Genomic DNA, 17927 nt, shown 5'->3' on the forward strand with positions numbered 1-17927 from the left:
GAGGCCTGCCTCGTTCTGTGGAGCTCCATACTTGGCCAGGTTAGGTTTCTTCAAGGCCTGGTATGAGGCCTCCCTGCTTTTTGACTAGTTTCATTCCGAACTTGGACTCTGCACAGGCCACCAGGGCTAACCCCCTTAATCTTATTTTAAAAGAGCTATAAAATCATTAACAATCATGGGCCTCAGTTCCACATCTCAGCAGAACAGTGGCACCTCCATCAGCCCCTGGCACCATGCCAGAGCCCTGTTTCAACACGGACTCAGAAAGAACGCAGTGACTCCAAGTGAATTAACACCACTGTTTCCTGGACCTCCTGGGTTTTGCCCACAGATCCCCCTACTCGGCACTGAGCAGGCCTGATCCGTCCAAAGGTATGACATGTAATGTTACACTAGCAGAGCTGTGGGGGAGGCGTGTTTGGCAGCTGCTAGCATCAGGCTCAGGGCCCCATTCTCCATTCCCCAGTCACAGGAGCAGTTTCTCTAAATACCTTGCCTGCCGCAAAGATAAAGCATCTTTGAATAAGTTTTATATCCCTCCACCGATGCCCCTCCGCCCCAGTGTTCACAACACAACAGGGAAGTGGGGAAGAAGCAGAGACAGAGTTACCAACTCTCATCAGGTTATTGTGAGTGATGCAATACGTTGTGCTTTTCTTGAAGCTCCAGCTTTCCAGGAGATGGGGCTTGAAATAAAACATCAGTTACCATGGGACTTTTCACCCTGAGCTTTGCACTTTTCACCCGGTCCCTCCCCAGCAGCAGGCAGCTCCCCAGGTGCTGCCTCTCTGCTCATCTGATTCACACCCCGCCCCTTCCACACCACTCACCCTAGAAAGCCCCAGTCCCACAACCTCCCCATTGATGAGAAGTGGCTGCTGAGCAGGGCTTCTTTCTTAGCACTTTCAGCCATGGGGCTGAGCTGTAGGTATTTTGTGGGCTTAGTGCTGCTCTGGTCCCTAAGGATAGCCCTTGGGCAGGGGGACTTCCACAGGGTCAGCTTCTCTGTCTTGCAACATGAGTATGATTGTGGAGACTATGGGATGCAGCTGCTGGTCTTTCCCAGCCAGGGCCGCACCGTCCGCTTCAAAGTTGTGGGTAAGTAGCTGCCTGGCTGCTTCTTAAGAAAGCTGAGAAGCCTCCTGGTTGTCTGTCCTCTTAGACATGCAGGAGGGTTTTATGGGTCTCCTGTGGAAACCTCTTACTTCTACAGTATGTAATGAGAACTTTAGGAAGGGAAAAAGAAGGTCCTACTCTAGTGCTTCTTGGTGGCCTGGCTGTTACCCTCAAATGTTGAGAACCCTGGTCTCCTGAAGTGAGAGTCTGTGGTTTCTGTCCCCTGGAGAAAAGACTGGAGTTAGGCCTAACAGTTGAATCCAGGTAGCTAAGTTTTCCTCACAACAGCCTGCTGACCGTGACCCAAAAAATAGCAAAGGGTAAATCGGGAATCATGCTGGGGGGGGGGGGGGGGGACTGTAAAAGGACATAGCAAAATGTGGCTGGGTATCCCAAGCTCTGGTGTAACTCAGCCCTCTGAGCTCCAGACACCTGAATCCTGTGGCCTCTGTGGGCCTCACCTCACTGTTGTCGTGACCTAGTGTGGCATGGCCTGGCCTGGCCTGGCTAGGCCACTCTGAGCACTCCTGGCTGTAGGTCAGACTTGGTAAATGAGGGCCGTCCTGTACCTTTGGAGCTGCTTACCACCATGCTAAACTCCACTAAACTGAAGGATGTGACAAACCACGGTCACTGTTCCAAACATGGCTACCTGGCTAAGCTTCATCAAGGGCTTTAACTCTTCCTTACCCATGACCTGTATGACTCTCTCCACAGATGAGTTTGGGACACCCTTTGAAGTTACCAACTGCTCCATTTGTCTCCATTGGGTCACATCTGGTGAGCAAGGAGTGATGATCTTCTCGGCTGGCTACAATGGCTGCCATGTCCATAAGAAGGTGAGGGGGGTTGGCGCGCCTCACCCCAGTGTACCTGAGCAACTACAGAAGCTGTAGATGGGTCCATACCTGCTGTCACAGCAGCCTGTGCAGCTGGGGAGTGCTGTGCTTAGTGCCTACAGAGAGTCTGTTATGCCACAATACTGATTCACTGGTGTCTCTTTATTGCAGGATGGGCGTAACCAGCTGCAGGTCCGAGTGGAGGAACTGCTGAGCACCAGGGCCATTGCTGCCACCTATGATGTGAACATGACCTGCCCCAAGCCCACTGAACGTGACTTCTCCCCAGAGGAGACCATGCGCTACATGCCGCAGCCGGGCCTGGTGCGCCCGGTGCCCCAGCCGCAGCCGGGCCTGGTGCGCCCGGTGCCCCAGCCGCAGCCGGGCCTGGTGCGCCCGGTGCCCCAGCCGCAGCCGGGCCTGGTGCGCCCGGTGCCCCAGCCGCAGCCGGGCCTGGTGCGCCCGGTGCCCCAGCCGCAGCCGGGCCTGGTGCGCCCGGTGCCCCAGCCGCAGCCGGGCCTGGTGCGCCCGGTGCCCCAGCCGCAGCCGGGCCTGGTGCGCCCGGTGCCCCAGCCGCAGCCGGGCCTGGTGCGCCCGGTGCCCCAGCCGCAGCCGGGCCTGGTGCGCCCGGTGCCCCAGCCGCAGCCGGGCCTGGTGCGCCCGGTGCCCCAGCCGCAGCCGGGCCTGGTGCGCCCGGTGCCCCACATCTCTCCTCCACCAAGCAACATAGGTGTGTCAGAGGTCACAGACTCCCCAACTGTTCTGAGTGCATGTGGGTCCCCTCTAATGGAAGGTTTCATGGTCCACTTCTGACCCCTGTGTTGGTCTACAGGGGAGCTGAACCTTGTCCCCTGCTTGTGGCTGCCATGTTCGAGCTGGTGTTGACAGTGTTGTAATCCATGATCAAAAATGAGATTCGTTTAGAAATCATGCTGTTCGCCCCCAGTTTATTTGAAGAGGGAGGGGTGGCTATTTGCCTTCTGGTTTTCCAAAGCTTTAGAGGGAAAGCACTTGCTTTCCAAGTCTGAGCTTCTTTGGGGCAAAATCCAGTCGCACATCCACCAATGTGTCCTTGCCATTGGCTGCTCAGAGGGGTTTCCCCTGTTCCTCCACTATCCCAGGGTTTGGGATCTGATGTTGTTTCCCTTCAGATCTCACCGCCACATCTGCTTGCAATCTGTCTCCTTCTCCCCATGCGTCTCACGCAGGCTCTCCACAGCTCTTAGTCCCTCTGCGCTCTTAGAGTCCTGTCTAGCCCTTCCCCTAAACCAGAGTGGCAGCCACTTTGCCTGTAGGTACAGCTTCAGTCTCATTAAAGAAATTCACAGCCATGTTTATGAGGGGCACTTTCCTCTGATCGGCTATGGGGAAATGGTGGCCATCCTGCTAGCTTCTGCCCCATTAGCAGTAAAGGGAGATAGTGACTTTAATAAAGGAAAAATTCCTAGAGTAGGCGTCTGATCACCATTTCATAAGATGGCTAGAAAAACCCACCCCAGAACTGCTAACTGTGATAAATGGGAGTGGACCACACTGCTGGCTGTGTGGAGGGGGCTGTAGGGTGTGGGTGGGGGCTCTGCTCTGACGCAGCAGCAGATCAGGAGCCTGAATTTCCATGTGAAACTTTAAGCCTGGTATCGGGCTTAATGCTAAGAAGGGCAACGTGCTACATCTGGAGGACGGGGGTGGGGATTTGAGCACAATGCTGTCTGAGGTGGTATGTGGTTGGAGGTTATGGTTGTGGGGGCAGGGTGAGCTGGGATGGAGGACCATGGTGGGAGCTCTTGCAGCCCTTTGGGGAAGGGCAAGAGGGTTGGACTGGTGTTGAGGTCGGCCACTTGTCCAGAGGTCACTACAGATATTCAAAAGCCTCTGGGGAAGGGTCTCTTGTGATCCCTTCAGAGGATCTCTAGCTCTCTTTAATCCACACCCTGCTGTTCCAGGTGCCCATCTCACAGAGGAGCAGTGCCGTGTGGTGGCTGGGAAGATTCCCTGTGCAGATGCCCCAGGCCAAGCTGCTTGCTTCCAGGCTGGCTGCTGTTATGATGAGACTGACCTCACTACCCCCTGCTACTATGGCAACACAGGTAGGAGACCTGCCCTCCTGTCAGCTTATGGAGCCTTTTGCCATCTCTGTCCTGGGAAGCTTGGTGAGACGCCATAGCTCTCAGATGAGTTTGGTCACTACCTACTAGCATAGTGAAGTAGCCTTGGATACAATGTCTTTGTATCTCTCTCTCTAGGCTGCAGCTGGCATCAGTTGTGTGCAAAGGGATTCCTTCCTACATCACGGTCTCTCCTCAGCTGCCCAATGCCTGGCAGATCTTGAGAGCAAACACTAAATGTGTGGTGGCAGAGGAAGAACCATCAGACGGTACAGGCTGGTGCTCCATCATCGGATCGATGGATAACTCTGCCGGCTTGTCTTGTTCCTCCACAACATGAGCTGCAATCATGCTGTGTCAGGCAAACCCACTTACCCCCCTGGGGCTTCATTTGATAGATTCCAAAGCCAGAAGGGACCATTGTGATCATTAGTCTGATTTCCTATATAACACAAGCTATAGAATTTCCCTGAAATAACTCCTAGAGCAGATCTCTTGGCAGACATCCAGTCTTGCCTTATCAGTGATGGAGAATCCACCATGACCCTGGGCAAACCATTCCAATGGCTAACTACCCTCGCTCTCCGATCTACACCTTCTTTAAATACTTAACCTTCTCTCTGTCTAAAGAGACAGAATTTGGTCACTACAAGGCCTGGTTTCTAATATTTCTCATGGCTCTTCTCCAATCTATCATCCGTGGTGTGGCATGGAACTCTTGCCCAATTCCTATACCAGGAACATGTATACTTAATCCTGCTCCTTTGTGTTGCAGTCACTGTTCAGTGCCTCCTGGACGGTCACTTTGTTCTGGTGGTCTCCAGGGACGTGTCTGATCACCCCATCATCCTGGAGAGTGTCCGGCTAGCCTATGCCCAGGCAGGGTGTGACCCCATCAGGATGACTGAGGCTTTTGTGATCTTCCGCTTCCCCCTCATGCAGTGCGGCACCACAGTCCAGGTGAGGGGACACCCACGGGAAGCCAGGGTGAGTGCTCTGCTCAGGGTCTTGGGGGACTAACCTGCCCCATGTCTCCACTCTTCCAGGTGATCCATGACAAACTGATCTATGAGAACCAGCTGATCTCTGGCATCGACATCCGGACTGGGCCAGACGGCTCCATCACCCGGGACAGCACCTTCATGTAAGTTGGCCTGCTCTATTGACTAGCAAGGAAGTGATGGTGAGCAGTCTTCAGCCCTTCCACAGTGCAAGCGTGAGGCCAGATACTTCCCCTGGCAAAGATCCGATCCATCAATCTCTTTCGACAGCCTCTCCTGAGCACCAAAGGACTTGGGGGATGTTCTACAGGTATGGATTCCCTGCAGTCGGGGACATCCCCTTTTCTGAGTGTGGGGCAATGCACCTGATCCCTAATGGGGCATGGGGCAAAATCTTGCTTTGTGAAGGGAAGGACACTCTGTGCAGCTGACTGTCTCATCAAATGCCAACATTGGTCAGCCTCACCTCAGTCCCTGGAAAAATCCTGCAGCAGGTCATCAAGGAATCCGTTTTGAAGCACTTGGAGGAGAGGAAGGTGATCGGGACCAGCCAAAATGGATTCGCCAAGGGCAAGTCATGCCTGACCAACCGGATTGCTTTCTATGATGAGAGCTGGCTCTGTGGATATGATATACCTTGACTCTAACAAAGTTTGATACAGTCTCCCACAGTAGTCTCGCCATTCATCCAGCCCATACTACTTTAACTTGCTGGCAAAAGGTGGATCGAAAGCTGGCTAGATCGTCAAGCTCAACGGGTAGTGATCAACAGCTCTGTCTAGTTGGCAGCTGGTATCAAGCGGCATGCCCCAGGGGTCGGTCCTGGGGCTGGTTTTGTTCGTCATTAATGATCTGGATGATGGGATGGCTTACACCCTCACAAGTTAATGGATGACACTAGGTTGGGGGGAGAGGTAGATAGGGTCCAGAGTGACCTAGGAAAAATTGAAAATTGGGCTAAAAGAAATCCGAGGTTCGATCAGGACCAGTGCAGAGTCCTGCACTTAGGAGGGAAGAATCCCATTCCCTGGTACAGGCTGGGGACCGACTGGCTAAGCAGCAGTTCCCCAGACAAGGACCTGGGGATTACAGTGGACGAGAAGCTGGCTACGAATCAACAGTGGGCCCTTGTTCCCAAGAAAGCTACTACTATATTGGGCTGCATTAGTAGGAGCACTGCCAGCAGATGGAGGGTAGTGACGATTCCCCTCTATTCAGCACTAGGGAGGCCCATCTGGAGTACTGTGTCCAGCTTTGGTCCCCCCACTACAGAAAGGATGTGGAAAAATTGGAGAGAGTCCAGCAGAGGGCAACAAAAATGATTAGGGGGCTAGGGCACGTGACTCATGAGGAGAGGCTGAGGGAACTGGGCTTGTTTAGTCCGCAGAAGAGACGAGTGTGGGGGGGGATTTGATAGCAGCCTTCAACTACCTGAAGGGGTTCCAAGGAGGATGGAGCTAGGCCGTTCTCAGTGGTGGCAGATGACCGAACAAGGAGCAATGGTCTCAAGCTGCAGTGGGGGAGGTCGAGGTTGGCTACTGGGGGGTGGGATGGGACTATTTCACTAGGAGGGTGGTGAAGCACTGGAATGCTCACCTAGGGAGGTGGCAGAATCTCCATCCTTAGAGGTTCTGAATACCTGGCTTGACCAAGCCCTGGCTGGGATGATTTAGTTGGGGTTGGTCCTGCTTTGAGCAGCGGGTGGGACTAGCTCTTCCAATCCTCATCTTATGATTCTACATGCCACTTGCTATGTGATCTCCAATGATGACAAGTAGGCACAGCCAGTCTGACCTGAGAAGGCCTCCACCTGGATAACTCACTACAGGGTTGGTGGAAAGAGAGCTTGGATAACAGTTGGTGGCAAACTTGAGAATGCTGCCAAGAGAGATGTGACAACAAGTGAGCAAAAAAGAAAAGGAGTACTTGTGGCACCTTGGAGACTAACAAATTTATTAGAGCATAAGCTTTCGTGAGCTACAGCTCACTTCACCGGATGCATTTGGTGGAAAATACAGTGGGGAGATCTATTTATATATACACACAGAGAGAGAGAGAGAACGTGAAACAATGGGTTTTATCATACACACTGTAAGGAGAGTGATGACTTAAGATGAGCTATTACCGGGGGCGGGGGGGGAGGAGGAAAATCTTTTGTAGTGATGATCAAGGTGGGCCGTTTCCAGCAGTTAACAAGAACGTCTGAGAAACAGTGGAGGGTGGGGTGGGGAGAGAAATAACATGGGGAAATGACTCATCCTCTCCCAGTCTCTATTCAAGCCTAAGTTGATTTTATCCAGTTTGCAAATTAATTCCAATTCAGCAGTCTCTCGTTGGAGTCTGGTTTTATGTTGTTGAAGGATCGCCACTCTCAGGTCTGTAATCATGTGACCAGAGAGATTGAAGTGTTCTCCGACTGGTTTTTGAATGTTCTAATTCTTGACGTTCGATTTGGGTCCGTTTAGTCTTTTACGTAGAGACTGTCCAGTTTGACCAATGTACATGGCAGGGGCATTGCTGGCACATGATGGCATATATCCCATTGGTAGATGCGCAGGTGAACGAGCCTCTGATAGTGTGGCTGATGTGATTAGGCCCTGTGATGGTGTCCCCTGAATAGATATGTGGACAGAGTTGGCAACGGGCTTTGTTGCAAGGATAGGTTCCTGGGTTAGTGGTTCTGTTGTGTGGTGTGTGGTTGCTGGTGAATATTTGCTTCAGGTTGGGGGGCTGTCCTGGACTGGCACAGGACAGGACTGGCCTGTCTCCCAAGGTCTGAGAGTGATGGGTCGTCCTTCAGGATAAGTTGTAGATCCTTGATGATGCGTTGGAGAGGTTTTAGTTGGGGGCTGAAGGTGATGGCTAGTGGCCTTCTGTTGTTTTCTTTGTTGGGCCTGTCGTGTAGTAGGTGACTTCTGGGCACTCTTCTGGCTCTGTCAATCTGTTTCTTCACTTGTAAGAATGCATGATGGAGATCTTGTAGGTGTTTGTCTCTGTCTGAGGGGTTGGAGCAAATGCGGTTATATCGTAGAGCTTGGCTGTAGACAGTGGATCGTGTGGTGTGATCTGGATGAAAGCTGGAGGCATGTAGGTAGGAATAGCGGTCAGTAGGTTTCCGATATAGGGTGGTGTTTATGTGACCATCGCTTATTAGCACTGTAGTGTCCAGGAAGTGGATCTCTTGTGTGGACTGGTCCAGGCTGAGGTTGATGGTGGGATGGAAATTGTTGAAATTCTGGTGGAATTCCTCAAGGGCTTCTTTTCCATGGGTCCAGATGATGAAGACGTCATCAATGTAGCGCAAGTAGAGTAGGGGCATTGGGGGACGAGAGCTGAGGAAGCGTTGTTCTAAGTCAGCCATAAAAAAGTTGGCCTACTGTGGGGCCATGTGGGTACCCATAGCGGTACCGCTGATTTGAAGGTATACATGGTCCCCAAATGTGAAATAGTTATGGGTGAGGACCAAGTTCGGCCACCAGGTTAGCTGTGACATTATCGGGGATACTGTTCCTGATGGCTTGCAGTCCGTCTTTGTGTGGCATGCTGGTGTAGAGGGCTTCCACATCCATAGTGGCTAGGATGGTGTTTTTAGGAAGATCACCGATGGATTGTAGCTTCCTCAGGAAGTCAGTGGTGTCTCGAAGATAGCTGGGAGGGCTGGTAGCGTAGGGCCTGAGGAGGGAGTCTACATAGCCAGACGATCCTGCTGTCAGGGTGCCAATGCCTGAGATGATGGGGCGTCCAGGATTTCCAGGTTAGACTACCCCAGGTTGGAGTTCCAGGGCTGTGTCTGTGTAGATTTGTTCTTGTGCTTTTTCAGGGAGTTTCTTGAGCAAATGCTGTAGTTTCTTTTGGTAACCCTCAGTGGGATCAGAGGGTAATGGCTTGTAGAAAACGGTGTTGGAGAGCTGCCTAGTAGCCTCTTGTTCATATTCCGACCTAGTCATGATGATGACGACGACAGCACCTCCTTTGTCAGCCTTTATGATTATGATGTCAAAGTTGTTTCTGAGGCTGTGGATGGCATTGTGTTCTGCATGGCTGAGGTTATGGGGCAAGTGATGCTGCTTTTCCACAATTTCAGCCCGTGCACGTCGGCGGAAGCACTCTATGGAGAAGTCCAGTCTGTTGTTTCGACCTTCAGGAGGAGTCCACCCAGAATCCTTCTTTTTGTAGCGTTGGTAGGAAGGTCCTTGTGGGTTAATACGTTGGTTAGAGGTGTGTTGGAAATATTCCTTGAGTCGGAGACGTCAAATAGGATTCTAGGTCACCACAGAACTGTATCGTGTTCGTGGGGGTGGAGGGGCAAAAGGAGAGGCCCCGAGATAGGACAGATTCTTCTGCTGGGCTAAGAGTATAGTTGGACAGATGAACAATATTGCTGGGTGGGATAAGGGAACCTCTGTTGTGGCCCCTTGTGGCATGTAGTAGTTTCAAGAGTTTAGTGTCCTGCTTCTCTACAAGAGAAAAAGGACAAGTGTGTTGTAGATGGCTTGTCTACTTTTTGTAAAGTCCAGCCATGAGGAAGTTTGTGTGGAAGGTTGGCTCTTATGAGAGTATCCCGTTTTGAGAGCTCATTCGTAATCTTTCCCGGTTTGCTGTAGAGGATGTTGACCAGGTGGTTCCGCAGTTTCTTTGAGAGTGTGTGGCACAAGCTGTTGGCATAGTCTGTGTGGTATGCAGATTGTAATGGATTTTTTTCCCTTCAGTCCTCTTGGTATGTTGTCCATCTCTTTGCATTTGGAGAGGAAGATGTCTGTCTGTATCTGTACAAGCTTTTTGTCATGAAGTTGATAGATTTCCACTCCATACGGCTAAATTCAGTCTCCTTACTCTCCTTACAGTGTGTATGATCTCTGTGTGTATAAATGTCCCCACTGTATTTTCCACCGAATGCATCCGATGAAGTGAGCTGTAGCTCACGAAAGCTTATGCTCAAATAAATTTGTTAGCCTCTAAGGTGCCACAAGTACTCCTTTTCTTTTTTGTGAATACAGACTAACACGGCTGCTACTCTGAAACCTGTTACAAGTGAGCAGGTGCTTCTAGCCTGTCTGAGAAGGCCCCCCTGTGGCCGTGTTCAGGCACTCCTGCTGAGTCCCTGCGTTGTAGGGCAGAACATCTGAGATGCTAAAAGGGTTGATACGCTCGCATCCTTGGATGTCTCCCATCCAAACACTGATGGGGCCTGACCCTGCTTGTCTCAAGCACTAATAAGGTCACTATCAGAAACAGCGTGGCCTCAATCTGAATTCACAGAGCATCAGCCCCTGTCTCCTCCCTCTGCTCTCTCCTGTGCAGCCTCCATGCTCGCTGCATCTACAATGCCAGTGACTTTCTGCCAGTCCAGGTCGAGGTCTTCTTGCCCCCCACACCTGCTCCAGTCACCCAGGCAGGACCCCTCCGGCTTGAGCTGCGCATCGCCACAGGTAGGTGACCCCTCACTCCAGCACTGAGATCCCATCCCCCTGAAGAACCACAGGTGTCTCAGCTCTGCTCTCCTCCTGCCCTCTCCCCCACAGACCTGAGCTACAGATCCTATCTCGCGGAGAGAGACTACCCTGTGGTGAAGGTGCTCAGGGACCCTGTCTACATGGAGGTTCGCATCCTGCAGAGAACAGACCCATCCCTGGTTCTCGTTCTGCACCAGTGCTGGGCCACCCCAAGCGCTAACCCCCTGCAGCAGCCGCAGTGGCCCATCCTGGTGGACGGGTGAGTGGCTGGGTTGGAGGGGGAGCATGGCTTGGGGAGGAGGAAGGCAGTTTCCTTGGTCCACCATTCTCTCATGCCTTGCTCCCAGGTGCCCGTTCCTGGGAGACAACTACAGAACCCAGCTTGTGCCCGTGGGCCCTGCCTCATCAGAGCTGCCCTTCCCGACTCACCACCAGCGCTTCGTCCTCTCCACCTTTGCCTTTGTGGACTCCGCTTCCCCAGTGGTGCTTGTCGGAGAGGTGAGAAGGGGCCTGCATATAAAGGGGGTGAGGAGGGGGACGTCTGAGTGCAGGGGCAGGAGCTCCTATTTTAGTCAGGTTCTGACCTTCAAATTGTCTCTGCTGAGGCGCTGCACGTGCACAACCAAACGGATGGCTGTGGATCTACTTCCTGGCTCCTAGCAGCACTGGCCAGTCACTCACTAACTCTATTCTCACTTATGTGGATTTTAGGTGTACATTTACTGTAGCGCCTCTGCTTGCTACCCCTCCCGGCTGGAGCCCTGCAGGACCATGTGCCCATCAGGAGCTGCCACAAGTAAGTGAGAGTGGCTTCATCCGGACACCAGTGGTCTGAAATCCATGTGGGTTTCTACAAGCTCCCCTCCCAAATACCAGAGGACTCGTAGTGAACAGAGATCTGCCTGTCCTGCTATATCAGAGGTGGGCGAAATACAGCCCGCAGGACCATTGTGCCCGGCCCCTGAGTTCCCAGCCGGGGAGGCTAGCCCCCGGCCACTCCCGTACTGTCCCTCTCCCTCGCAGCCTCAGCACGCCTCCAGCACTCTGCTCCAGTAGGGCTGTGAGCTCCCGCTGCTCTGAGCAGCATCATAAGGGGGTTGGGATTTGATAAGGGGCTGAGGGTCCTGGGGGGCACAGGGGCTGGTTGGATTGGGCAGAGGCTCAGGGGGCAGTCGGGGCATTGGATCCCCCATCTGAGTCCGGTGGGGGCTGTCGGGGAGCAGCGGGTTGGATAGGGGTGTGGTCCCAGGGGGCAGTTAGGGGCAGGGGTCCTGGGAGGGGGCAGTCAGGAGACAAGGAGTTGGGGGCGGGGGGGGGGTTCTGAGGTGGGCAGTCGGGGGCAGGAAGTGGGAGGGAGCCAGGCTGTCTGGGGAGGCACAGCCTTCGCTACCTGGCCTTCCATATAGTTTTGCAATGCTAATATTGGCCTCAGGCCAAAAGGTTTGCCCAGCCCTGTGCTATATACTGACTGGAAGGAGTTCAGCCCAGCTCCTTATGTACCTCTACCATGTACTGTAGCACTAGCTAGGGTATGATGGGCTAACGCTAAGAGGTAAATGGCCTAATCTCCTACACCTGCCCTATATAGGAGACCATACTAGAAACTGCCTCTGGAGAGTGGAGTGTCTGCTACTCCTGATGATGAAATGGCCTTTCTTCCCATCTTCTCCCACGCTTCAAATAAGCAATTCATGAAGATCTAATACCTGGTACCACAACCTGTCAGGAGGCCTGTAAGGGCTCATGGCTGAGTCCATGGTGACGCTGCATTTCATCACATGATGCACACTCGCAACCAGAGGGCCCTGGATGGACAGCTCCCTAACTCTCCATTCCATCTCCCAGGAGGCCGCCGGTTTCTGGATATTGACAATGGGACAGGAGAGCCCCAGGACCTGGTGAGTTCTCATGGCCCTGTGATCTTCCAGGAGAGCCCAGAGCTGTGGAGAGAACACGTCTATGAGAACAAGGGTGAGTTTTCTGTTAACCCCTCGTAGGACAACTGACATCTTGCTGTATTCCAGATTACTGTGCAAGTCAATGCTGTCTAGGGGGTTCTAATATAAATGTTCATGGGGGGGCTACATGCAGAAGTCACTCCTTGACGATCCATATGTAAGCTAATGCTGGCTAACACCACCCCTGTGAGTGCTTCCTATGAGTGGGCCAATGTTGGGTTATTTCCTTATTCTTTGGACATTCATAGGATGTCTCAAAAACCAGCCAACTTGGGGGGGAGGGGGGGACGACACTTTAGCACCTCAATGGTGATTTGTATGCCCTGAGCCTCCATGGCACTCAATGCACTGGGGCTAGCATTGCCTCAGCCATCCAATAGAGGGCAATCAATGGGATGGTGGTGCTGACTCACAATCTAAAAAGTGAGTTGACAATTCAAGTATCTTTCTGATGAAGGCTGGCCTAAGCGGTAGGGGGAGCACTACCGGGGCAGGGAAGTCCAGGTGTCGTCTCCACACTTTAGACCCTCCACAAATCTGGAGTGTCTTAACCTCCCCTCCTCCTCCTCCTCCAGACCCTGTCTCGAGACTGGACCTGACCCTGATGCTTCTGGCCATGCTCTCACTGGTGGCTGTGGTTTCTCTCGTTACTGTGACACTACTCTGTAGGAGAAGCAACTGGATGGCAAGGTCCCAAATCTTCCAAGGCAAATGACTGTGAAATGGGGGGGGGGGGCAGAAATAAAGTCTCTGGACTGCTCTAATGTCTTGTGGTAGCATGTGTCCCTCTGGGGGAGGGAACAGCAGTTGCTGAGGCCAGGGGTCCACTACTGGCCTTGTAGCTTTTCCCCATTCAGCAGCAGAACAGACCTCTCTGCAGGGATAGACACCAGAATAGGATGTGGCATAGAGGACAGGAAGAAGACTGCAAGCTAGCACTAGACAAGGTAAATCAAGTGACGTTGTCTTGTCTCCTGGGGCCCTATGGGGGGGAGGGGTAGCCAGTCAGCCGAACTAGAGACTTTTTGGCTAATTTTCCTGTGAAGAGCTAGATTCTAACTCCACTGGGCACACAGTAAGAACTACTGGTTCTTGCCAATCTACCGTGAAGTCCATGTGAGCAAGCCCGGGGACGAGCCTAAGTCTGGTAACTAGAAACTCTCGTGTCTTCTGTGGGGGCTGTGGCCAGCCCCTAGCTTACAGGGGTGGTGAAGATTTCCCCCTTGTGTTTAGTGACTGGGAAACCTGGTGCTTCAAGACCTTAAGCATCCTGCCTTACAACTTATGGGGGAGATCCCAGCTGTATCTTCTGCTTCTTGACACGTAGGCTATATCTATGGGGCATTCCAAAGTGTGGCTGTAGTGTGCACACACGGACGTAAATGAGCGAGCTTTCATCAAGCGAGTTGCAATAACAGTAGTGGAAGCATGGACTATACAAGACTACCTGGGCCTCTGGGTCGCACTCCCGTGGGTAGCCTGTGCTGCTGTTGCTCTACTGCTTGATCTGGCTAGGCCAAAGCTACCTCGGCTACATCTACACCCTCGCCTCTGTCTACACGGCATTCTACCCTTCTCCATTTGCATTAGTTTCCTTCCATCTCACCTGGGGAAACTACAGCCCTCCAGCTCCTCTCCAAATCCCCTTCCAACAGCTAAAATCTTCTCTCCCACTGCTCCTACCATGTCAACACCCTCCACCTACTGTAGAACCCACAGGGCCAGTCACGCTAACGTGGTGTAACTGTTCTAACCCCTCTACTACTATCTTCTAGGGTTGCCTGCTGTGGGACCTGATCCTGCAGACACTGAACGTGCATGTGTAATGACTTCATCCATGCATGGAGTTAAGCACATGCTGAGGGCAGGCCAAGCAACACAAACTTTTCATTAAATGTCAACTTTCATTCTGCAGTAGGCAAAACCAATGCCTCAAAACTCCTCATGGAAAAAGCCGAAAGGCATGTGTATCCTAGAAATGCATGGGCACTCTCCTGAGATCTAGGAGACGTGGTTTGAGTCCCTGCTCTGCCTGACTGGCTACTCCTGCGTCCCAAAATGGAGTGTTGCAAGTCGGAGTCCTGGACTGGAAGAGGATGACAGCAGGGATCATGCTTTTGTTACTCTGTAAAAAGCATTGCCGCATGGCTTGGCACAATAACGAATTGAAGCCTGGTGGCTTACAGGCACAAGGCAACGAATTTGCCATTTGCTAAAATTTCAAGGTAGTATAAAGATCGTGCTGTAGTTGTAAAGGCCTTTGCTTCTGTGCTTAAGTTCTGTACTTGGGGGCTAACGAGGAGAATTTTTGCTGAAAGCTGGGCACTTATCCACTAGAAGCAACGGAGAAAGACTTGGGTGTATTGCTTGATCACAGATTGACTCTGCGATTTCACTGTGCTACAGCTGGGAACAAGGCTAAACCAGTCATGGGATACTCAGGTGAGGTATTTCCAGTAGAGACAGGGAAGTGCTAGTACCATCATACATGGCACTGGTGAGACCTCATCTGGAATACTGTATGCAGTTGTGGTGGTCCCATGTGGAAGATGAATTCCAACTGCACCAGATCTGGAGAAGGGCTACGAGGATGTCCAGAGGAATGGATAACCTCACTTAGGAGAGGAGACTGAAATACTTTCTATTTAGCCTAACCCAAAGAAGGCTGAGGAGAGAGAGTGATGAATGCTCTCTCCAACTGCAGCAGAGGGATAACTATCACAGAGGAATTAACAACATAAGCACCACTGTGGACACAAGAACAAATGGATATAAACTGGCCATAAAGAAGTTTAGGCTCTAGATTAAATAAAAGTTTCTCTCCAGCAGAGGAGTGAGGTTGTGGAGCAACCTTTCAAAGGGGGCGGGGGGCAAAAGCCTAACTGGCTTCAAGACTGAGCTTGATAAGTTTATGGAGGGGATGGTAGGATGAGACTGCCTACAATGGCACATGGCTGATCTGTGACTGCTAGCTGCAAATATCTCCAGGGGCTGGAGACTAGGACACTAGATGGGGAGGGCTCTGAGTTACTATAGAGAATTCTTTCCCCAAGGTATCTAGTTGGTGACCATTTTGGGGATTGGGAAGGAATTTCCCCCATGTCTGAGACCCTGTGGGTGGGGGTTTGCCATCCTCTCCAGCACAGGGCACGGGGTCACTTGCAGGTTTAAACTAATGTAAATGGGGGATTCTGTTTAGTTTTGTCTTTATATTTATTATTTGAGGACATCAGTAACTCAGACAGAGGTCATGGGTCTATTGCAGGAGTGGGTGGGTGAGGTTCTGTAGCCTGTAATGCGTAGGAGGTCAGACTAAATGACCAGGATGGTCCCTTCTGGCCTTAAAGTCTATGAAAGAAGAGAGAGGGGGTTCCCTGAAAGATCAACACTGGCAGCGGACAGCTAACTATAAGGAATAACGCAACACTGGAGATACAAGTTGCATGCAACTGGATGGGTGCCTGTGCCTTTCTTTCTACCAGCTAAATGACTGTCTATGCTGATTGCATTGTCACATCTTGCACATGAAAGACTTGGTATCATCTTGGCCCAGAAGTAAGACACATGATTGCCTTAGGGTACCGGATATAATCCACAGGGAATGGTGCAAGCTACAATGTTTGCATCGGGATTGCCAGCACCGATCTGTGCCAGGATACAACAATAGCAATAAGCTGTTTCCTCCAACAACCCAACGGTGTATTTAAATGATGCAAAACTGGGCATCAGTACTGGTTGATGGACAGTGGGGGAGGGGGGCGGGTTATGTGCTTTCCAGGACTGTAGTGATGGAGAGGGGAGCTTAGCTAACCGAACTACCCTGGAGCCAAAAGAATAGGGTGGCAGCAGAAGAACAAGTTTCAGACACAAGGGGGTAACTTCTGTCTTTTTGCTATTGCTGCCTATTAAAATCTTTAAACGGAAAACCCTGGCTATCCCTAATTCTAAAGGTAGGGTGAAGAAGAAGGGAGGCCTCAGTAGCCTACTGAAAGGCCAGTTCTGAACATATATAAAATGGCATTGCGTGGGGTTTCTTCCAGACACTGAAGGTGAGGGATGATTTTCCACTGACAGAAAAGGCCTGCTTCACAGTCATGGGAGTAAACTGACCTGCTCTGCTGTATGGTGGATCTAATGCGGGAAAGGAAGCAAGACCACAGACTGCGCCGCTGACGCCCTTGAATAACCATCCTCCCTCCTCTTCAAGTTCTATTGCCTCCTCGTCCAGATGCCCAAGAACATGGGAGGGGAGGCTACGGGGACCAACACAGTCAACCCCAGGGGATTGCACAAGCAGCAGAAAGCTAGCATATCCTAAATTTTGATTTGGTTTCTGGACTTATCCTTCCCTCCTCCTCCTCCACCCACCTAACCCAATACCCCCCTCTAGCTTCTGATTTCTCTCAATGTTTTGTGCAACAAATAATAAAGAACATTTTTTAAACAACGGTGACTTTATTTCCTTTCATATATATATACATACACACGGGGGTGGGTAACTTTAAGAGAAACAACCGCAACTCTCACACCGTACCCTGGCCGCTCATGAAACTGGCTTTCAAAGCTTCTCTAATGTGCAGCGTGCCCTGCTGCGCTCTTCTAATCGCCCTGTTGTCTGGCTGTGTGAAACTGGCCACCAGGCAAGTTGCTTCAACCTCCCACCTCACCATAAATGTCTTCCCCCTTACTCTCACAGATATTGTGGAGCACACAACAAGCAGCAATTACAATTGGAATATTGGTTGTGCTGAGATCTAACCAAGTCAGTAAACTGCGCCAGCGCACTTTCAAACGTCCAAATGCACATTCTACCACCATTCTGTACTTGCTCAGCCTAGAGTTGAACTGCTCCTTACTACTGTCCAGGGTGCCTGTGTACGGCTTCATGAGCCATGGCATTAGGGGGTAGGCTGCGTCCCTGAGGATAATTATAGGCATTTCAACATCCCCAAGAGTAATTTTCTGGTCTGGGAAGTAAGTTCCTTCCTGCAGCTGTTCAAACAGACCAGAGTTCCTTAGGTGCAAGCGTAATGCACCTTTCTCGGCCATCCCACGTTGATGTCGGTGAAACATCCCTTGTGATCCACCAGTGCTTGCAGAACCATGGAACAGTACCCCTTGCAGTTTATGGACTGGGCGCCCCGGTGTTCCGGGACCAAGATGGGGATTTGTGTTCCGTCTGTCACCCGCCACGCTTAGGGAACCCCAGCTCATTAAAGCCATCCACAATGGTCTGCACGTTTCCCAAAGTCACTACTCTTGATAGCAGCTGGTCAATGATTGCGTTGGCTACTTGCAGCACAGCAACCCCCACAGTAGATTTCCCCACTCCAAACTGATTCCTGACTGACCGGTAGTTGTGGGGCGTTGCAAGCTTCCACAGGGCAATGGCCACTCGCTTCGAGGAAAGTGATCAGGAACAGTCAGCATGGATTCACCAAGGGCAAGTCATGCC

The 17927-nt window shown here is 51.7% G+C and overlaps 1 protein-coding gene across 1 annotated transcript; it reads left to right on the plus strand.

Moving 5' to 3' along the window:
* Positions 1–856: 856 nt before the first annotated feature.
* LOC119858105 (zona pellucida sperm-binding protein 1-like) lies at positions 857–14473 on the plus strand. The gene is made up of 13 exons (XM_043516899.1): positions 857–1098; positions 1834–1955; positions 2127–2312; positions 2529–2685; positions 3899–4042; positions 4836–5020; positions 5107–5204; positions 10363–10490; positions 10584–10773; positions 10862–11012; positions 11226–11310; positions 12360–12485; positions 13048–14473. The coding sequence occupies exons 1-13, from the start codon at positions 912–914 to the stop codon at positions 13185–13187; spliced, it is 1899 nt and encodes a 632-aa protein (XP_043372834.1). The 5' UTR covers positions 857–911; the 3' UTR covers positions 13188–14473.
* The last annotated feature ends 3454 nt before the right edge of the window (positions 14474–17927 follow it).

Source organism: Dermochelys coriacea, chromosome 6 (genome assembly GCF_009764565.3).
Source record: "Dermochelys coriacea isolate rDerCor1 chromosome 6, rDerCor1.pri.v4, whole genome shotgun sequence".
NCBI lineage: Eukaryota > Metazoa > Chordata > Testudines > Dermochelyidae > Dermochelys > Dermochelys coriacea.